This window comes from Dendrobates tinctorius, unplaced genomic scaffold (assembly GCF_039654945.1).
Source record: "Dendrobates tinctorius isolate UK_male_01 unplaced genomic scaffold, ASM3965494v1 ptg000020l, whole genome shotgun sequence".
In the NCBI taxonomy this organism is placed as follows: Eukaryota; Metazoa; Chordata; class Amphibia; order Anura; family Dendrobatidae; genus Dendrobates; species Dendrobates tinctorius.
In genome coordinates, this window is record NW_027361688.1 from 29,188,466 (window position 1) to 29,212,200 (window position 23,735).

At 41.5% G+C, this 23,735-nt stretch overlaps 1 protein-coding gene across 2 annotated transcripts in view; it reads left to right on the forward strand.

Moving 5' to 3' along the window:
• GLRA1 (glycine receptor alpha 1) overlaps nucleotides 1–23,735 on the forward strand; it is a 157,171-nt gene that overhangs the window by 93,257 nt on the left and 40,179 nt on the right. For both annotated transcript variants that reach the window (XM_073567924.1, XM_073567925.1), the window contains exons 2-3: nucleotides 6,497–6,627; nucleotides 7,344–7,411. In XM_073567924.1, coding sequence (XP_073424025.1) covers nucleotides 6,497–6,627; nucleotides 7,344–7,411 — 199 coding nt within the window. The remainder of the gene's footprint in view (nucleotides 1–6,496; nucleotides 6,628–7,343; nucleotides 7,412–23,735) is intronic.

Here is a 23,735-nt window from a genome sequence, read left to right on the forward strand (position 1 = left end):
GGAATCCTGACAGTGAGTGATGCCATAATGAAGCAACTTAGTCATTATAAGATGGTGAATCCACCTTCTTTTACCAGGATTTTGATTGAGAACATGGATCATCTCACATTTGGCATTCGTGCATCTACGTGGTGGATGCTGTCTCAACACTTCTATTGTTTGCACATTGCCTGCTGTCAGGATTCAGCAGCCTGCAGTCTAATCTAGGGCAAGTTCTGGAATGTGGCTGAAGCCCAGAAAACCTCTTTAAAAGTTTGAATGTTGACTTGTAAGGTAGTTGCCACCAGAGGCTGGCAAGAAAAAGTTGTATTTCTTCTAGAGGAGAGCTGATATGGAAATGTTTTCTATGGATATCCTTCCTTTTATACACCTGTCTATTGGTTGTACATTTACAAATGGTAAGAGTGCCTCTGTTCTCTCCACTGATGGAATAAAAAAAATAGAATTTGCATTCCTGGATTGCCCCAGGGAGGGCAACTGCAGGTACAGTAGTTGTACTTGCTGCACTTGCCCTCCTCTATTATCCCAATCACCTAAACTAAACAACATATATATGGAATTTGCTGTAAATACAATTCCCTACTATAAAAGTGAGCAATGATTAAAGGTCAATCAAAAGGACCAGAATGAATGTGTCTATCTATGTTTCGGCTAACAACCCAAATTATTCTTAAAGGGAATCTGTCACCAAGTTTTTGTTTGCTTTAGCACCATGATATAGGGGCAAGACCCTGATTCCAGCGATGTATCACTTCCTGCGCTACTAGAGGTGGTGAGTTCTACTTCAATGGAAGTCTTCAAACAGAGGCTGGACAGACATCTGTCTGAGATGGGTTAGTGAATCCTGCATTGAGCAGGGGGTTGGACACGATGACCCTGGAGGTCTCTTCCAACTCTAACATTCTATGATTCTATGTTACTGGGCTGCTTGCTGTAGTTTTGTTAAAATCTCTGCATCCTCTGATGCAGATCTACCAATCCTCTGAATGCTGAGCTCTGTATAACCCCTCCCACATCACTGATTGGCAGCTTTCTTTGGACACTTTTGCATAGGTAGAAATCAGTGATGGGGCAGGGTTATACAGAGCTCATGAATATGGAGGACTACATAGCAGCAGGTAGACTAGTCCTCTAGTGATCATCTCCTCCTGATAAAACAGTGATTTTATCAAAACTGAACCAAGCAGCCCAGTAAGTGATACATCACTAGAATCAGGGCCTCTGTTCTCTATATTATGCTAGATGGCAAAAACCTGGTGACATATTCCCTTTAAATGTTCTGACTATGACTCGCAGGGTAGCAGTAATACTTTAAAGGCATTTTTCTTCCTTCTGAAGGAGAACCGTTTTTGGTGTGGGTCCCTATTGTCTCTCTTGCTCTTCATTAGTAGGATGCCACTATTGGATCTTCAGTAATATCAGTATATATCATATGTAAGAGTCGGAATTATTCTTATCGTGATCACATTCTTTTTCATATTTAATAGATACCTATTTATAGTTCTACAGTCCGGTTCATTTGCTAAAAGAGGCGGACAGGAAATTACTTTTTTTTATTGCTTGTATGGCTGAATTTTCCTTTATGAAATATTGAGTTTTAGAAGATCTACATGAGATATTATTAATTTTTCATCTGAATCCTTTTGAATGTATTGCATGTTTTATCAACGCATTTATACATATATACATATATATATATATACAGTGGGGCAAAAAAGTATTTAGTCAGTCAGCAATAGTGCAAGTTCCACCACTTAAAAAGATGAGAGGCGTCTGTAATTTACATCATAGGTAGACCTCAACTATGGGAGACAAACTGAGAAAAAAAAATCCAGAAAATCACATTGTCTGTTTTTTTTTCATTTTATTTGCATATTATGGTGGAAAATAAGTATTTGGTCAGAAACAAAATTTCATCTCAATACTTTGTGATATATCCTTTGTTGGCAATGACAGAGGTCAAACGTTTTCTATAAGTCTTCACAAGGTTGCCACACACTGTTGTTGGTATGTTGGCCCATTCCTCCATGCAGATCTCCTCTAGAGCAGTGATGTTTTTGGCTTTTCGCTTGGCAACACGGACTTTCAACTCCCTCCAAAGGTTTTCTATAGGGTTGAGACCTGGAGACTGGCTAGGCCACTCCAGGACCTTGAAATGCTTCTTACGAAGCCACTCCTTCGTTGCCCTGGCGGTGTGCTTTGGATCATTGTCATGTTGAAAGACCCAGCCACGTTTCATCTTCAATGCCCTTGCTGATGGAAGGAGGTTTGCACTCAAAATCTCACGATACATGGCCCCATTCATTCTTTCATGTACCCGGATCAGTCGTCCTGGCCCCTTTGCAGAGAAACAGCCCCAAAGCATGATGTTTCCACCACCATGCTTTACAGTAGGTATGGTGTTTGATGGATGCAACTCAGTATTCTTTTTCCTCCAAACACGACAAGTTGTGTTTCTACCAAACAGTTCCAGTTTGGTTTCATCAGACCATAGGACATTCTCCCAAAACTCCTCTGGATCATCCAAATGCTCTCTAGCAAACTTCAGACGGGCCCGGACATGTACAGGCTTAAGCAGTGGGACACGTCTGGCACTGCAGGATCTGAGTCCATGGTGGCGTAGTGTGTTACTTATGGTAGGCCTTGCTACATTGGTCCCAGCTCTCTGCAGTTCATTCACTAGGTCCCCCCGCGTGGTTCTGGGATTTTTGCTCACCGTTCTTGTGATCATTCTGACCCCACGGGGTGGGATTTTGCGTGGAGCACCAGATCGAGGGAGATTATCAGTGGTCTTGTATGTCTTCCATTTTCTAATTATTGCTCCCACAGTTGATTTCTTCACTCCAAGCTGGTTGGCTATTGCAGATTCAGTCTTCCCAGCCTGGTGCAGGGCTACAATTTTGTTTCTGGTGTCCTTTGACAGCTCTTTGGTCTTCACCATAGTGGAGTTTGGAGTCAGACTGTTTGAGGGTGTGCACAGGTGTCTTTTTATACTGATAACAAGTTTAAACAGGTGCCATTACTACAGGTAATGAGTGGAGGAAAGAGGAGACTCTTAAAGAAGAAGTTACAGGTCTGTGAGAGCCAGAAATCTTGATTGCTTGTTTCTGACCAAATACTTATTTTCCACCATAATATGCAAATAAAATGAAAAAAAAAAACAGACAATGTGATTTTCTGGATTTTTTTTTCTCAGTTTGTCTCCCATAGTTGAGGTCTACCTATGATGTAAATTACAGACGCCTCTCATCTTTTTAAGTGGTGGAACTTGCACTATTGCTGACTGACTAAATACTTTTTTGCCCCACTGTATATATATATATAAATATATATATATATTTCTTATATCCTCCTTCCAGTTTTTGCTCCTGAAGCATCTTTTGTGTTGTTTTTTTTAGATTTTCTCAGCATTTTTCTGATGATTTTTGCCATCAGCAGTGTTTCTAATTATTTTTTATTGTCGCTTTTCTTTTACTACATTGAATAATGAAGAAACCACTATTGTTTTTCCACTAAAAAAAAAATGGTGTCCAAAGGCTCCAAAAAAAATTCCATTCTTTTCCAGGCATCTTTAGAGCTTTCCCATTGACTTGCATTGGCGAGTACGAGCGGAAAACGCCTTATATATTTATCTCAGAGAGGATTACGTGACTAACTTTTGCCAAAGCTGTGAGATTCTGCAGACTTTTTTTATCTAGGTATTACCCTGCCAGGATCTTCTGCCTCATTGACATCACTGATGGGTGAATTCTTATCCGCTCTCTCATTATCCCGCGCTTGCTCTGAAATTTCGCCCTTGACCTACACATTGACAATGGTGGAAGAAAAATATTGGACTTTGATGAAAAATTCTTCCCACGCTTAGTACAAATGGGGATTCTGAAGAGATGAAACATTTTGCTGTCTGGAGGCACCTATGGGTGCTTAACTGTATAGTCATCGAATGTAAATCCCTGCATTTTTCTTATATCTTTATGACTTTGTTGCTGTTTTTACATATCTTTCATCTTATTTTTGCTTTGAGTGGTACAGAATACAAATCTGAGTCAACTTCGAAGCAATCAAGAAGTAGACTGGTAGATTCTAGTCTATTTTAATGGTAGAATTTAATAGTTTATGCTCATTAGCTAATGAACTTCCAAACAACCGAACATACGAATATCTAAAAGTATCTACAAATGACCAGATGTCTCAACAACAGATGCCAGCCGCTGAGATCTTAGCCCGTCCCTGAGCGCCTGCTTTAGTGACCGCACTGGCAGCATCATGCTCCGCTCATGCTGGCATCTTGGCTTCCGTTTTAACAGGTGCCATGATGGCTTCATTAGGATCCATTTTGTACCAGATCCTGATAGACCCTATTACCTTATAACGGGTCCATCGAGTTTCTGATTTTATTGGCTAGGATATTACAGAATTCTTCTATTTTTGCTATCAAAGTAGAACAGAACCCTGATGAAAATGTAAAATAAGCCTTAAAGGTTAAAGGAGAAAGGAATTTGCCAATGGTATCTGTCACTCTTAGGGTTGAAGGGGTGACGTTTCTCCTTGCGGAGAGTGACATGTTAAGAATGCGGAGACTTTGAGAAATGTGCAAGGACTAGAGAACTAGAACGCTTGTCCCCCTATAGGAAGTAGTAATCCTAGAAGTCAATGTCATCCCTTTAACGAGCCTTGCCACGTGACTTAGGTTAAAAACCAGAATCTCAATTTGTAGACACTGTGTCTCGGGGTGCCGCCTCTCATAAGTGCAATGTGTGAGATCTGGTTTGGTTGGGTGAAAGCCTCCTCATCTCGGCATGCTTGACATGTCACTCTCCACAAGGAGAAACATTACCCCTTGAATCCCGTTCAGACGCCTCTCATCCAGCCAAATTAGATCTCACACTTTACACTGATGAGGGGCAGCACCCCGAAAAACAGAAATGAGATTCTGGTTTTGGCTTTTAGCCTAAGTCATGTGACACGGCTCTTTAAAGGGTTGACATTGAATTTTACGATTGCTACTTCCTATAGTTGGCACGAGAGTTATAGTCCTCTTCCTCTCTGAAGAGACAATTTGCATATTTCTTAGGGTTCATTCACACGTCCGGTTTTCTCATACGAGTACTATCCATGGTTTTCATGGATAGCACTCATGCCTGTGATAGTCTATGGGGCCATTCACCTGTCCATGGTTTTTCGTGGACCAAAAGGTCTACAGAAAATCCCAGAGATAAGTCTGATTTTGATCCGAGGGTTGAATCAAAATCGGCAATGTAAGCCAATGAGCCCTCAAAAACATCGGATGTCATCTGAAGGCTGTGATTTTCACGGACTGTCAGAAACGAGAAGGTGGAGAAACTTTTCTTTTTATTTCTCCACATAAAAGAATAACGGTTGACAGTAAGACCAAACTCTGATCAAACTCTATTCAAAGTCTGATTAGAATAATCAGTCGTTTTACGATACGATACGATACACTTTATTGATTGAAGGGAAATTATTTTGTCATTTTTGTCATTCCTGGAAAAATAGAATGTGTGAATGAGCCCTTATGGTATGTGTCTTTTTGCTATGCATTTGGAATGAAAACTGTGTGAGTTTGGGTTTTTGAGGAGGATTTGGAGAGTTTCTGCTCAGTTTCCACTCCAAAAAATCAGCACATATTTTGAAAAGGTATCCTGCTCTAAATAATCCCCTTTTTAAAAAGATCCATCAACAATATGCTAAACACAGAGATTTCTGCTTCTGGAAGTGTTTACGATTAAGTGAATTATGTGGGGTAACCAGCAGTAAGTGTTCAGTTTCCCTACAGCGCCTCTACAGGGCAAATAAAGTATTACATTGTTTTTTAATTGAAATGCATAATAAGTACTCCAGAGACAAATACGCCCTTAGTCTGGATGAGGGTCCTAAATGAGGGATCTTACTCTATTAATCATTTATAAATGGGTTTTCTCCACTTACAACACTCTTTAGGGTTTGAAAACAGCACTGCATACTATTGATCTTGAATAACTTTACTCTTATCCTTAGCTTGTCTTTACTGTCAATTTTCCATTTTATGTTTTTTTTTCCATTATTGAAAATGTAAAAGAAATAATTTCCAAACTAATTTTAGGATGTGGGAAAACCTAAGTCTGTCCAGATAGATGGGACACTTAGTATATAATTTGAGCCTATCAGAAAAGAGAAAATGAACGCAATGGGATATAATCAAATGCTATCAAATTGTAAAAAGCAAAAACAAGAACTTATTTTTAATTTATTGTTTGAGAACATCCATATCACATCTCCACTATAGAGCTCACAGGTCAAAATCAGAGCCATCAGTAGAAAAGGACACAAAATTTTGAAGTATGAATGAAATGTTGTCAAAGCTTTGGTGCTACTCTTTTCTACACAGACACAAGTTTCTTCTCCATGTCAATTTTGTCATTTATCCATCTAACGCTTCATTAGAGGCTCAGTCCATCACTTACAGGTTTTTTTTTACTTTTTCTTTCTCTTTCAGTCTTGCAGCTTCCAAAGAAGTTGGGGCATCTGCACGTTCTTCTCCCAAAATGATGTCCCCCTCTGATTTCCTGGATAAGTTAATGGGGAAGATCTCGGGATATGATGCCAGAATTCGACCCAACTTCAAAGGTAACTCATGACTTCGTCGTCCTGGGGAGTTCCTCTGATTTCTAAGATTATAACTAGTAATAAATGGTCCAAGAAGAGTGGTGGCCCTGTTAAGGCTTTCAAATTAGAGTCCCGGAGCTCTAAGTAGTGTTTTTTGAGGGCAAACAGATATCAGGAGACCACAGTGTAAGAAAAGTGTAAGTGTCCCTTGCTGTAGAACATCTGATCTGTTAAGGGTTTTGTCACGGAGTTCTTCTATCTTGGTTTTCAATCCCTTTAGTCATGTACTAATTTTTTTTGGTAGATCACAATCCACCAGTGATCTTCAATGGATGTTGTCTGGTATTTTGAGAAAATGTCTGCAAAGAGGAAAAAGTACTACACTTGAGAGAAGACTATTAAGGAACCCACCCATTAATCCCCAATTCAAGTTCGCAGATGTGGTGCCCCCAACCCTGCAGCAAAGATCTCAAGTGAATGATAAAGAAACATTTGGGGCCACCAGGATGGTGGCACTTGGTCAACAAGGGATTTAATGAGGGAGAAAAGTTTACTTATGTTATCACATTTCCTGCTCTTAGGAAATGTTTCTGAAAATCCCAGGCAACCCATTTACCAAAGTCATTTATAGATGCTTAGAGCCAAAGAATAATTTTCATTATGATAGTCATTAATGTATCAGTCTTCTTTCAACATTACCTACTGTTTTACTTAATAAATTCTCTACTTCGACACAGGTCCCCCGGTAAACGTCAGCTGCAACATCTTTATCAACAGCTTTGGTTCCATTGCAGAAACCACTATGGTAAGCAATGATTTATTTTCTTTATAGAGTTGGAACAGCATGAATCCCCTCAATCATACTGTTGTGTTGTTTTATGCCTAGTCTAAAGCCCCGTCTCACATGGCGAGATCGCTGAAGTGTCACCGATTTTGTGATGCGCCAGAGATCTCGCTACATGTGGCACGCAGCAGCGACCCCCCCCCGCTGGATATCGCTGATCATGCTTCGAATGTCCTGGGCCATTTTTTCATCGTCGGTGTCCTACTGGCCAGCGCTCATCGCTGTGTTTGACCCGACGAGCAACCTCGTTGGCGACGCAGAACTCAGGGACGCAGGCTGAATTCGTTCAGAAAAGCTGCTGTGTGACAAGGTACCAACGACCGCCGAGGATCGCTGGATGGTTGCTGCATCGCTGAAGAGATCTGCCTGTTTGGCAGCTTACTAGCGACCAATTAGCGACGCACCAGTGATCCTTACCAGGTCGTATCGTTGTCGGGATCGCTGGTGCGTCGCTAAGTAAAACGGGACCCTAAGGCGTGTTTGGGGAAGACAGGGAGTCAAACAGCTTAAAAAATAAAATCCAGACGTCAAACACTGATCCCTCAGGACTTCCACTTTGCTCTGTTATCCCAAGTAAAGATGAGCGAATCCATCCATAACTAATCAAATTAGTTATACATTTCTCCCAAATTATGTATTCTGGCGAATCCAAAATTTGGGGGATTTAATTTGCAAAATTCCAACAAAAAAGTGGCATGCTTGCCCCCATTTTTTCTGGATTCTTTTGAGGTTCGGGAAGGAGTTAACATAAAAAGCACAATATATTCACCTGTCCTAGAGACTCAACTGACTCCTTGGGCCTGGTTCACATGAGCATATTTTCTGGTCTGTATGTATGCGGACTGCAATGGCCGGACTGACTGTGGGTCTCTTGACCAAAATTCATAGCCTCATAGACACATATGAGGTTGAAAGTTCTGGCAGGGAGACCCACTGCCAGACAGGGGATTGGGGAGGAGGACAGGACAGATATCTAACTTTTCCAGAGCTTCTGCGAACTAATAACATAAAAACCCCCTATATTTTTGTTAACTGATGGCGGACCTGAGCGGGAGCCTGTTTTTTGGGTGGTTGAGTTGAAGTTTTTGTTGGTACCATTTAGGGATACACAACATTTTGGGTCGCTTTTAAGGTTTTCTTCACTTTTATCCTGTGCTCTACGCTGAGCTCTTATATCATCTACATCTCCAAATTAAGTTATTCAGACATAACCCTAATGGATCCATCCGCTAATGAGGCAAAGGGAGTCAATATGGACTCCGTATGGCCTCTGTTTTGACGGTATCCATTTTTTAGAGGTGCATGCTTTTGTGAATGACTGAAAAAATGGCACAGTGCTAGGAAGGAGGCCAAAATGAAGTCTAAAGTGATTCAGTCTGCCACACTATAGTGTATGGTTCAGCATGGGTTCTGTCTGAATCTTGTTATTGGGAGATTTAAATGGAAACCCCAACTTAAGTGCACAGTGTAGAGTTCAGGATAAATGTAATACCGTACGTAGCAGAGACAGAGGTCATTCTTTGATCTCCAGTTGCCATGACAACCATTTGGTTGTGTCACTGGAGTATCCATGGGATGAGAGTAAGAGAGGGAGCACCCTAACTCTCCCAACCCTCTAGATGCCATGGTCACTATTGGACTGTAGCATATAAAGTATTACACAATCAGGGACGGTGCTGGCAACGGCTCTTACTACAGGAGCTCCGCTGCCAGTTAGCCGATCTCCTATGGTGATTGCGGACTTGTGAACCCTGACAGCATGCACAGCGTGCCATGTCCGGATACTCCAGTGCCAGCGGAGAGACCAGGTGGTCATGTGACCGCAAGTATGCAATATGTATACTGCAGGCTGCATTTCGACAAGACAAGCACAATCTCGCTCAATACAGGTGAATTGAGCAAGACAGTGCATGCCTAGTCGAAATGTGACCAGAGCACATTCACTATGTGACATCACATTCGTGCCAAACCTGGACAACCCCGTTAAATAAAATTTTTACAATTAATGCATTTTTGCAAACATTGCTGGTAATTTTTTTCTTTTTTTCATATTATGATATGTGCTAATAAAAAATATATTTAGAAATCTTTTGCACTGGCCACTGGGGATATTTTATTTAAATTTTCTGTTCTTTTTGGAAAACAACACGTACATTAGTAGCAAAGACTGACCCATATCCTGTGTTTTTTATTAAATAATGGGTGACTATTAAGGTCCTTTTGAAGGGAGGCAGAGGAGGTGAGCTGTAACATCGCCTATTGTGAATGGTACATCATGTGTAATTGTAACATCCGTATCTGAACTCATCTCTGCTACCTCTCCTTCTATCGCTAGGCAGACCCACATTTTAATTGTGGCTAATGTAGGGCAACACAATTGGTGTTCTGTGATAGCTGATACGTATGGTGCCATTCAGGCAGGGAGCTTATGGGTCAATATACCATAGTATTGTTTATTTAATTATCTCATTGCTAGGGACCACACTCTATTTAAACCCACAGCAGCTAACCATTAGCTGCCAGTTATATGTTTTACTTACCCTGGTCCTCTGCTTATTTTTACTCCTAGCTCTTTCTACTTTCTGTTTTTTGTAGTCCTTGACTTTGACTTCCTGGATTTGACCAAGTCTCCTGACTATACTGTTAGCTTGCTCCACCACCCAGCAGCTACTACGTGAATGTTCCCACCTACATATGTCTGTATCTCTGAATACCACTAAACGCAGCGGCCTGTGCAAAGTCTGTTTGTGGAAACCCTTTGAAGAGCTGCTAACCTTCCATGGACAGGGTGCCGTACAGTTATTGGTTGTGTATATAGCTGTTATCTGTCACTGTAAACCTGCCTGTTATGATAATTAGACTCCTGAAAAGTCTAATTATCATGTCTAAAAACAGGAAGTATCAGTTTTATACCTCCCTAGTGGCCAGTGTGAAAACTGAAAAATATCTATAAGTTTTTTTTATACAAATTGCGATATGATTAAAAAATATTGCCCAAAATTTGTAAAAAAATATATATTTAACACATAGACTTGATTTAAATAATAATAATAATGATAATAATCTGTATTTATATAAATAATAGGTCTTATAATATACTAGCTGAAGAGCCCGGTGCTGCCCGGGCATAGTAACTAACTGTGGTTAGTTATAGCAAATTATAATTATCCTCCATCCCATAGTCCCGTGCCCACATACCCGTCATACATATCCTCCATCCCATAGTCCCGTGCCCATATACCCGTCATACATATCCTCCATCCAATAGTCCAGTGCCCATATACCCATCATACATATCCTCCATCCCATAGTCCCGTGCCCATATACCCGTCATACATATCCTCCATCCCATAGTCCAGTGCCCATATATCCATCACACATCCTCCATTCCATAGTCAACCATTATGACATCATAATGAGCGGCGGCAGGGCTTGCAACCTATGATGACATAACATATACCAGACTCATAGTAAATTAGCACCGGGTGTGCACACACCCTTTAAGTGCATTGAAAAACTCCACTGTGGAATAGCAGAGAAACCAGAGAACAACAGGAGTTTTGCATAAAAAATATATAAACTTTATTACCACATACAAAAAGGATAAAATGCATAACACATATGCAGACAATGTATTCAAGTAGACACCAGAACCAGGAAACGTGTAGCACTCATACCATCATAACAAGTGTGACTTTCCCCATATAATTAACCCCCATGGAATTAAATGTCAGACAATAACATCCCATAGTGGAAATAATTCCATGCACTAATATAGGGCCTGGCTATCCATAGCCTAAGTTAGCCCACTTGTTAATAACCGCATGGGAAAAATTGTAAAAACAAAAATAAGAACGGGGGAAACAGGGAAAGATGAATACTCACAAAATAGAGCGCCACCACCGCGTCCCGGGACACCCCGACGCGCGTTTCGCTAATACCAGTTAGCTGTCTCAAGGGGAAGTGTGGAGATTCTTGGCACAGGACCTTTTTACCCCATCGTAATTAGTCACATGACCATCAGCTTGTCATGTCGGCCAGACGCCGTGTGTAAGCGGCGCATGCGCCGATCCCCGACACCCACCAGCCCAAAACGCCCGACGGCGCCCTTCCAGCAAGCGAGCGGGGACAAGGTGTCCCCAATCGCACACCGACCCAGGCAGTGCCGGACCCTCCGGGCCAGGGGAGACGGAGAAACCGCGCAGGCGCACAACACTAAGCGCTGGACTGGGACATACCATGTAAAGACATGATTCACATTGTGCAAAGTATGCATATTAAAAACAAGACAGATAGCACATGGATCCACACCAATTTAAACATACTGGGTATCATATTATAGTAAATGTATTGAATAATTTTCAGTCATCTTCCATATGTACTGAGGGATCTGTCATCACGATGAATATGATCAATCTTTAATTCCTGTATAGCTTGAGATAACAAAAAACTAAATAAAGGAGAAAAAATAAAAATTAAAAAACTGCACCAACACAAATTAAAACACAAAAATGGAGGAACTAAATTAAATGCAGGTAGATATCATAAGAAGGGACCAAAATTAAGGGAATCATTCAGGTCAGCAGGCTTCATTGTGCCTAACATCACAATCCATTTCAATTCTCGCTGAGCGAGCAATTTTTTTATATTGCCCCCCCCCCCCAATCCCAGTATGGACCAACTCAATCCCCCTTACCATAAAGCTAGATGGATCACAATTGTGTACCGCTTTAAAGTGTCGGGGGATTGTTTTAAGATAACAATCATTGCCCACTTTTTTAGCAGCAACAATGTCGCGAACGTTCTCCCTCACACGTATCCTCAGTTCCCTTGATGTTAGGCCTATATAAATGAGGGAGCATCCACAAGTAGCATAATATATAACTTTACTACTGTTACAGGAGATAAACTCCTTGATCGTATAGCTTTTCAAACCATCCGCAGAGGAGAATGAATCAATATGAAGGACATTATTGCAAGCCAAACAGTGCCCACACCTAAAGCATCCCCTCGTCTGTAAGTATATCCAAAAGGGTTCATTCTAGGTGGTACATAGTGACTTTTAGTAAGCAGATCCTTCAAATTTTTGGATCTCCGGGGGGTCATCTGTGGCCGATCGGTTAAAAATGGTCTCAGGTAGGGTTCAGTGCATAGAATGGGCCAGTGTTTTTGGAGAATCCCCCTCAAGCTGTCCCATTCATGACTGAAGTCAGAAATAAACCTATTTCATTATCCTTTTTCACCTCCTTCTTGGAGTACAACAACTGATCACGTGTTGTAGTTTTGGCTCTATTGTACCCACTCTTAATATTTCTCCTACTGTAGCCCCGTTGCCTGAATCTCTCCCTCATATCCAACGCCTGTTTCTCGAATCTATGGTCTGTGGAGCAGATCCGCCGTATCCTCAAGTACTGTCCGACCGGGATGGCCCTTACAGTGGCTTGGCTATGTGCAGAATCCGCATGTAACAATGCATTGACGGATGTAGTTTTACGGAAGACATCAGTCTGGATGAAAGATGAAGCATCTACCTCCAGACTAATGTCCAAAAAAATCAATTTTCGTAAAGATGTATTTATAAGTCAAGCGTATGATGAAAGAGTTGTTATTTAACATAGCCATGAAATCCTCCAACTGCCGCACCGTCCCCCGCCAAAATAATAGTACATCATCAATATAACGCAGCCAATGCAGCACACGGTCGGCGGCCCCCACACCCGCTTCCCCGAACACCAACCTCTCCCAAAACCCCAAAAAGAGGTTGGAGTATGCGGGTGGCGTATGTGAATCATGTCTTTACATGGTATGTCCCAGTCCAGCGCTTAGTGTTGTGCGTCTGCGCGGTTTCTCCGTCTCCCCTGGCCCGGAGGGTCCAGCACTGCCTGGGTCGGTGTGGATTGGGGATGCCTTGTCCCCGCTCGCTTGCTGGAAAGGCGCCGCCAGGCGTTTTGGGCTGGTGGGTGTCGGGGATCGGCGCATGCGCCGCTTACACACGGCGTCTGGCCGACATGACAAGCTAATGGTCATGTGACTAATTACGATGGGGTAAAAAGGTCCTGTGCCAAGAATCTCCACACTTCCCCTTGAGACAGCTAGCTGGTATTAGCGAAACGCGCGTCGGGGTGTCCCGGGACGCGGTGGTGGCGCTCTACTTTGTGAGTATTCATCTTTCCCTGTTTCCCCAGTTCTTATTTTTGTTTTTACAATTTTTCCCATGCGGTTATTAACGAGTGGGCTAACTTAGGCTATGGATAGCCAGGCTCTATATTAGTGCATGGGATTATTTCCACTATGGGATGTTATTGTCTGACATTTAATTCCATGGGGGTTAATTATATGGGGAAAGTCACACTTGTTATGATGGTATGAGCGCTACACATTTCCCGGTTCTGGTGTCTACTTGAATACATTGTCTGCATATGTGTTATGCATTTTATCCTTTTTGTATGTGGTAATAAAGTTTATGTATTTTTTATGCAAAACTCCTGTTGTTCTCTGGTTTCTAACCTATGATGACATCAGCGTCGCCATGGCAACCATTGTGACATCATAATGAGGGGTGGGGCTTGATACGCTCACAGTTTCCCCAGTATGCAAATAGGGGCATTATGACATCATAATGAGGGGCGGGGCTTGACGTGCACACACCTTTTTCCCCAGTATGTAGATAGGGGCAAAATTGTTTGGTGAATTGCAATGCGTGGGGTTAAAATTTCACCTCACAACGTAACTTAGGACGCTCTCGGGGTCCAGACGTGAGACTGTGCCAAATTTTATGGCTGTAGCTGCGACGGTGCGGATGCCTATCCCGGACATACACACACACATACATACACACATACATACATACATACATACATACATGCATACATACACACTTTGAGCTTTATATATTAGATATATTTATATTTATAATAGGTCTTATTTCTCATTATTTCTCATGATACATTCTGTTGAATGCAGAATCATTTTTTTTCTCATGTCTATAATAATGGGGACATAAAGGGTTATAAGGGTGGGCGAGGAGGTACTGGTTCGCGTAAAACTAATAACCTAGGGGAGAAAACTAAACCAATGTGGATCTTTAGGATGCCTTTTGACAGTACTTCTAATGTTGAGGAACAACGCAAATCTCCTATGACATGAGCGTATCCGTGATTGCTCTGTCGGCGGTCAATTCTTTTCATACAGCCGGTGCAAAGCGAGGCTATTCTGCCTACAGATTGGTAATCATTGTAGCATGTCTTCCTCAGATCTATAAAATACATTATGTCAGGGCCATAGTACTGCTGGCTTTCTGCTAACAAAGCAACCTCTTGAGTAATGCCTCTCCCCTCCTTCCCTGTTATCTGAAGCTCGGGGAGCTGACGGGAGCAGCATGACTCCATACTCCTAACCTGCCTGGGAATTAAAGCTCTTCTTTCTCACAGATTACTGGTCTCATGGGCTCTAGAGTCACTTCATTATAGTACTATCTCACACCGCGCTTTACAAATACTGATTGATTGAAGTTAGTGGAAGCTAACACTCCATAAGTCGGATGTCCCAAGCAAGATAAGACCGGAGAGCTCATTGAGCTTCTGTTTAGCCAAAACACTCCTAGTTGAGTTGAGAAGATTGGGCAAAATTCAAATTCGTCTCCTCGCGCTTCTTTTCCCCCAGAAAATTTGATTTGTCAAAAATTTATTCTCCCAAATTTTAAAGACTCTTATTATGATCTGGGTTCTCTAAAAAAAAATCCTTATACTCACTTCTCAGACCCCTTCGCTCCTCACCATCACCTGTCTGGTCCTCACCGTATCTTCAGATTGTCGACTCTTGCGCTGTTAGGAGGTTTCTGATGTCATGACAGAGAAGATCTGAAGATGCGGTGAGGACCGGACGGGTGACATAGAGGGGTCGGAGAGGTGAGCGGTAAGGAGAGTACAAGGGGTTTTTTTTTACATGTTGATGGCCTTTTTACGGTTTTGAAAAATTGGTAGCCAGCAGCTGCCATTAAACTGAATCCACTAGGAAACAAATTACCAAAAATTTGAATTTTGGTGAATGCGTACTTCTTGTAAAATTGAAATAAAATTAAATTTTACTCTAATTTATTCGCTCAACCCTAGTAGTAAATAGAATTTATACAGGGTGAATCATTGGACAGTGTATAATTCATACTACTATACAGAGTCTAGAGTCAACAGATTAGTTAGTACTGATAACCAAAAATATATATACTATAGAGACAGGCCAAGCAGCTGCTGTAGGGCTCTGAAAGAAAAGGGGTTCATCCCAGCTTGGTTCTATACTCTTGTGCAGAACTATGAGGAAATAGCCCAAGAGTCATGGAAAGGACGTAGAGGAGCAAATACCTTCCATGCCTGTTAGTAAACCACAGCACAATTACTATTCCTGTTGTCACATTTTTAAAAAAAAAATGGAAAACTGAAAAATACCAATAAATTTGAAAGCAAAATATTCAGTTTTCCAAACACTCCTCTAATTTATAATTTTATCATTTTTGACCAATTTATATTTTGGGGAAAAAAGACTCTATTGAGATTGAGAAGGGTGATTTTATCCTTTCCTATAGGACAGATGCTGTATGGTTGACTCTCAACCCCCCCAACCATTAGCGGATTGTTAGCACCAGAAGTGGTAGAGCGCCTTATATTGTGAAGTGGTCATTATTGGTATTAAAACCTGTCTCCCACTCACAGCACTTTCAATTAGTTGATTGAATGTGCTTGGAATCAGGCCCCTACCTCTTCTAAAGATGGCTCATCATCAATATCAACGTCCAGAAAAATCCTGCAAGCTCGTCAGTGCATTTTTATAGTGCTCTTGTGTTGAGCACTATAAAAAGTCGTTGATTTTCTAGCTTAGAGCAGGAAGATAAGACTCTACCTACAGTCCCGCCCTGGAGCATTAACTGAAAACTTCTAACAATGATTACACAAGAACCACAAGACAGATTTCTTTACAGTAGGTATCATTTTAATCAGTATAACAGCGCCAATCTGACAATGACTGTAGTTTACTGAGCAAAATCCTGCTGACAGGTTCATTTTAAGTGATGACAGGCTCGGTCTATATTATTAGAAAGCAATACACAAAATGTGCTTGGTAGAAGCTATGAAAGAAGTCTTATTCCAGCACACATGGGAATATTCACTCGATGTCAGTCTGAAATCAACGTTATTGATATTCTGTGAAAGGAACAAAATGAACATTCTGTTCTGTAGCCGACACTCTGGGAAAAGAGTTATTAAAAAATGGAAAGTTTAGGAAACTGCGAGACAGAAATCAATCTTCTTTAACTGTTTGCTAAATAACTTTTCCTACAAGACTTCAAAGATGTGGACATCAAGACTCTTGGCATTGATTATTTCAAAACCTTGGGTTAAGATGTTTCCTTAACCCCTTAATGACCACTGATACAGGTTAGGTGTTAGCGTTAGGAGTTAGGGTTTCTTCAAAAATATATATATTATACAGTATATATACTGCTCAAGAAAATAAAGGGAACACAAACAGCCTGTTGCAAATGGAATAGTGTTCTCTTTATTTTTTGAGCAGTATATATATATATATATATATATATATATATACTGTATATAAAATTACGTTTAGATCTAGTAGTGTTAGATAAGGTTTAGGTCTAGTAGTGTTAGATTAGGTTTAGGTTTAGTAGTGTTAGATTAGGTTTAGGTTTAGTAGTGTTAGATTAGGTTTAGGTCTAGTAGTGTTAGATAAGGTTGAGGTCTAGTAGTGTTAGATTAGGTTGAGGTCTAGTAGTGTTAGATTAGGTTTAGGTCTAGTAGTGTTAGATAAGGTTGAGGTCTAGTAGTGTTAGATAAGGTTGAGGTCTAGTAGTGTTAGATTAGGTTTAGGTTTAGTAGTGTTAGATTAGGTTTAGGTCTAGTAGTGTTAGATTAGGTTTAGGCCTAGTAGTGTTAGATTAGGTTTAGGTTTAGTAGTGTTAGATTAGGTTTAGGTCTAGTAGTGTTAGATTAGGTTTAGGTCTAGTAGTGTTAGATTAGGTTGAGGTCTAGTTACTAGTACTGTTAAATTAGGTTTGAGTTTTTTGTTAGGCAGGCATATAAAATATAATCATGGCCCACAGAACGTTCACCACGGAGCAGGTGTAAAGGGGTTAAGTAAAAATGTTCGCTGTTATATTTATTACTCTCTGCTAATCGGTACTGCTACATGTATTTCTGCACGCATGAGATAGTACTGCTACCCCTTCTGGGTATTACCATTGTTTTGTCGTTATGTTTTATTCTATCATTGCTTTTACTTGCACATAATTGTGATAATGTTCATTGCATTTCATGTACAGTATAGGGAAAGCGTAGTGCTCATTTGGATACTAGAGGGGGGCACTCTAGTACACAGAACAGTTAGTAAGGATAGGGTTAAGTGTAGGAGAGGCTGCCCGGAGTTAAGGTTAGAGCAGAAGGGAAGTTAGTCAGATGGGGCCAGGGTGCCCGAAGTGTCCACATGGGCTATAGGCCCAGGATGGCTTGGCAGCCACGCAACATTAAGCAGTGACAGCCCACATTATCCACGGCCACTGGACATCAATACAGTGGGCCAGTACAGTAGAGAGAAGATGTGGCGACTCATAGCTTGGCGGACACCTTTAGAGTGGGAGTCGGATCGAGTGAGGAACTGAAAAATGCTGGAGCTTCGCAGGGAGCGGTACAGATGGGCCAGATGCTTTTCCAGAGGCAGCCAAACTGGGTGACGGATGATTTCAAGTCTGAGGCGAAACAGGAAGAAGGAATTGTCATCCTGGCGAGATTAGGCCAGGAAGAAACTGGGAAGCAGTCTAGGAAGGTCCAGTCTGGACGTGTGCCGTACAGACATGTCAGCGAAGTAGGGAGAGCTGAAGAAGCAAGTAAAGATGAATGTGTATCCTAAGATGTGCCAACTATGGATATATTGTGTGAAGTTATCAGTAAAGAAACTGTTCAAGTTACTATGGACTGTGTCTCAATCACTGGGAATCGCCTCGGAGAAGGGCCATTGCCGCTTGGGAAGTGCCCAGGGGGACCCGAACCTGGAGACGCAGGTATATTGAACAGTGAAGTGCAATTTTCTGTGATGGAAGGCCGGGACACAGATGCCTTAGTGTCTCTGGCCATGACTATAGTCCTGGCCTCCCCTTACATTTGGCGTAGTCGGCAGGATGTGACTACCTTGCCATCCGGAGAACCCACAGAAATAAGAGCTGATGATGATGTGTGTGCGACTGCTGTGCCCCTGGAAAATGGCCAGAAAGAGGAGCCAGTAGTCCCTGGATCTGGAGAAGAATTTGTGGACCTGGATGAAACATTGGATTTGCCTACTAAAGATTATGTGACAACACTGGACTTGACTACTGAGTTGGACTTGGCTTATTTGAAGAGAAAGTCTGACACGATTACTGTGACCAAGATGGCGGCTGTGGAATTGGTGGGAGATGGCGAAGAAGTAGACAACAACAAGAACCGCGTCCTTTGTGGGCGTTGCCGTCATCCCCTGGCACCAAAACCTGCCTGTCAGTATGCCCCAGTCAGCCCCAGGTGGGTACGGATGAAGAAGAGAAGAACCCACGACCCTCCACTGACTAGCAACAAATGGGTGGAGTGGCTGAAGGCGGACCCCCTGGAAATGGGTGGGACCCAGAAGAGAATCCCTGAAGAAGCTGTGCGACGCCATTTTGTGAACTTGAACCGGCCATGATGCAGCAATCCTGCACCCGTAGCTGCAAAACAGCATATGTGTTCACTATATGAGTTGTGGACATTCCCCATTGGGTTCTTCCTGCTCTACAGAAAAAGGAAAAAACTTGTCAGTGACATTCAATATTATCATAAAACTGCATCCCAAAGTTCAGATAAATAAAAGTTTGATAAAGGAGCAAGAAACTTGGAAGGAAACTACATCTTCAGTCTCCACCAGTTCCTGCAGCATTAATCCTGAGTGACGTAAACCTGCCCTATGAATGAGAAATAGGTTTAATTATTCTACGTTCATTTCTCTGCCACAGAAGGAAAAGAAAAAATGAGAAATGATCTCAATATTCGTCTTTCAGCACCATGAGAGGTCCACTTAACTCCTCCAGCTTCTGCTTGCATGGTGGGATGTGGAACATTTCGTATTACCGTAAGTGTGATTTTGGATTTAGCTGCCTTTTTTAGTAAATTTGCCATTTGGGAACACAGAGGAACGAAATTTCTATATACACATATAAATAGACGAGACTTAGTTCGCTTCAAATAAAAAAAAAAATACTAAATTAATTTGCTTGCTGTTTAGGAACCCTAATCTGTGTAGGAACCAAGAAGAACCTGATGCTGTTGTGGAACTATACTATATGGAGAAACGTATTTTGACACCTCCACATTACATCTACAGGAGCTTTTATGACCTCCCATTCTAGCTCTGGGAACAGGTAACTTCCGATGGCCACGGCTCCAGCTGACCACTGGGGGGCGCTGAGCGTCATATCCTAACTAGTGTTGAGCATTCCGATACCGCAAGTATCGGGTATCGGCCGATACTTGCTGTATCGGAATTCCGATACCGACTTCCGATATTTTTTCAATATCGGAAGTCGGCATCGGAATCGGAAGTTCAAAGTTGATTGACAGCCTGACGTCATCATGATGCGCGGTGTGTGCGCATCATGATGCGCCGTCATTTCGGGCCTTCCGGGGGTCTCTGCCGGCCTGCCGGGGGGCTGTGCCGGCCTGCCGGGGGGCTGTGTGGACTGCCGGTGGTCTGTGCACCCTGTGGGGGTCTGTACCGGCCTGCCGGGGGGCTGTGCCGGCCTGCCGGTGGTCCGTGCACCCTGTGGGGGTCTGTACCGGCCTGCCGGGGGGCTGTGCCGGCCTGCCGGTGGTCTGTGCACCCTGTGGGGGTCTGTGCCGGCCTGCCGGGGGGCTGTGCTGATGTCCGGGGGTCTGTGCAAGCATCGTCCGATGGGACTACAAGTCCCATCTGGCGATGCCTGCTACCATGACAGTGATTGACACATTAGCCAATGATGGGACAGTAGTAGTCCCATCATCCGGCTAATGTGTTAAATGTTAAAAAAAAAAAAAAAAAATACTACATACATACTACATGCATGCTACATACATACTACATGCTACATACATACTACATACATACTACATACCTGTATATACTACATGCATGCTACATACATACTACATATATACTACATGCATGCTACATACATACTGCATGCTACATACATACTACATACATACTACATACATACTACATACATACTACATACATGCTACATACATACTACATACATACTACATACATGCTACATATATACTACATGCTACATACATACTACATGCATGCTACATACATACTACATGCTACATACATACTACATACATACTACATACATACTACATACATACCACATATATACTACATACATACTACATACATACTACATACATAACACATATATACTACATACTACATACATACTACATACATACTACATACATACTACATATATACTACATGCATGCTACATACATGCTACATACATACTACATACATACTACATACATACTACATACATACTACATACATGCTACATATATACTACATGCTACATACATACTACATACATACTACATGCATGCTACATACATACTACATGCTACATACATACTACATACATACTACATACATACTACATACATACCACATATATACTACATACATACTACATACATACTACATACATAACACATATATACTACATACTACATACATACTACATACATACTACATATATACTACATATATACTACATATATACTACATGCATGCTACATACATACTACATACATACTACATGCTACATATATACTACATACATACTACATACATACTACATGCATGCTACATGCTACATACATACTACATATATACTACATGCATGCTACATACATACTGCATGCTACATGCATGCTACATACATACTATATACATACTACATGCTACATACATACCACATATATACTACATACATACTACATACAATACATTCATACAATACATACATAGACATACAGTACATATAACATAGAGTAACATACTTACCAATACTTGTCACATTGTTCCCCGAAGCCATTGTCTTTTACGGAATAAATATTAACATAACAAACCACAAAAATACTCACCCACGATCCGAAGCAGTCCACGAGTGTGTCCCACGACGATCTTGGGTAGAGAACTGCAGCATCAGCTGTTGCTGCCGTTCTCTACGGGCTGCAGGAATCCAATGACGGAAGGTAGTTATCCTTCCGCACTGTATTCCTCCGCCACTTAAAAAAAAAAAAAGTCCCTAGTCTCACTTTTTCCCACGCAGCAATGGCATAAAGTGAGACTAGGGACTTTTTTTTTTTTTAAGTGGCGGAGGAATACAGTGCGGAAGGATACCTACCTTCCGTCATTGGATTCCTGCAGCCCGTAGAGAACGGCAGCAACAGCTGATGCTGCAGTTCTCTACCCAAGATCGTCGTGGGACACACTCGTGGACTGCTTCGGATCGTGGGTGAGTATTTTTGTGGTTTGTTATGTTAATATTTATTCCGTAAAAGACAATGGCTTCGGGGAACAATGTGACAAGTATTGGTAAGTATGTTACTCTATGTTATATGTACTGTATATCTATGTATGTATTGTATGAATGTATTGTATGTAGTATGTATGTAGTATATATGTGGTATGTATGTAGCATGTAGTATGTATGTAGTATGTATGTAGCATGCATGTAGCATGCAGTATGTATGTAGCATGCATGTAGTATATATGTAGTATGTATGTAGCATGTAGTATGTATGTAGTATGTATGTGGTATGTATGTAGCATGTAGCATGCATGTAGTATGTATGTAGTATATATGTGGTATGTATGTAGCATGTAGTATGTATGTAGCATGCATGTAGTATATATGTAGTATGTATGTAGCATGTAGTATGTATGTAGTATGTATGTAGTATGTATGTGGTATGTATGTAGCATGTAGCATGCATGTAGTATGTATGTAGTATATATGTGGTATGTATGTAGCATGTAGTATGTATGTAGCATGCATGTAGTATATATATAGTATGTATGTAGCATATATGTAGTATGTATGTAGCATGTAGTATGTATGTAGTATGTATGTAGCATGTAGTATGTATGTAGCATGCATGTAGTTTATATGTAGTATGTATGTAGCATGCAGTATGTATGTAGCATGCATGTAGTATATATGTAGTATGTATGTAGCATATATGTAGTATGTATGTAGTATGTATGTAGCATGCATGTAGTATATATGTAGTATGTATGTAGCATATATGTAGTATGTATGTAGCATGTAGTATATATGTAGTATGCATGTTGCATGCATGTAGTATGTATGTTGCATGTAGTATATATGTAGTATGTATGTTGCATGTAGTATATATGTAGTATGAATGTAGCATGTATGTAGTATGTAGTATGAATGTAGCATGTATGTAGTATGCATGTTGTATGTATGTAGCATGTAATTTTCTTTTTTTTTTGTACATTCAACACATTAGCCGGATGATGGGACTACTACTGTCCCATCATTGGCTAATGTGTCAATCACTGTCATGGTAGCAGGCATCGCCCGATGGGACTTGTAGTCCCATCGGACGATGCCTGCACAGACCCCCGAAGCCTGCACAGCCCACCGGAGCCTGTACAGCCCCCCTGGCAGGCCGGCACAGCCCCCCGGCAGGCCGGCACAGACCACCGGAGCCTGCACAGACCCCCGGCAGGCCGGCACAGACCACCGGAGCCTGCACAGACCCCCTGGCAGGCCGGCACAGCCCCCCGAAAGGCCCGTACAGACCCCAGAGAGGCTGTACAAGGGAAAAACAGGATTTTTCTTATTCCGATACCGGAAGTCCCATAGACTTGAATGGGACTTCCGGTATCGGAATCGGCGATACCGATACTTTTTTTTAATATCGGCCGATCCATTCCGATCCGATACTTTGAAGTATCGGACGGTATCGCTCAACTCTAATCCTAACCAGTCTGATATTCTTGAGGATAGTTCATCAATATCTCTGTTATGGAACATTCCTTTAAGGACTACAATTACATAACAGTTTCACAAAGTTTAAATAGTTCAGAGATCATTGCTTCTTTATAGAATTTATATATATATATATATATATATATATATATATACACACACAGCCCTCCTGGAAGGCCACATGCAGATGGCAATTCCCCAGAATAC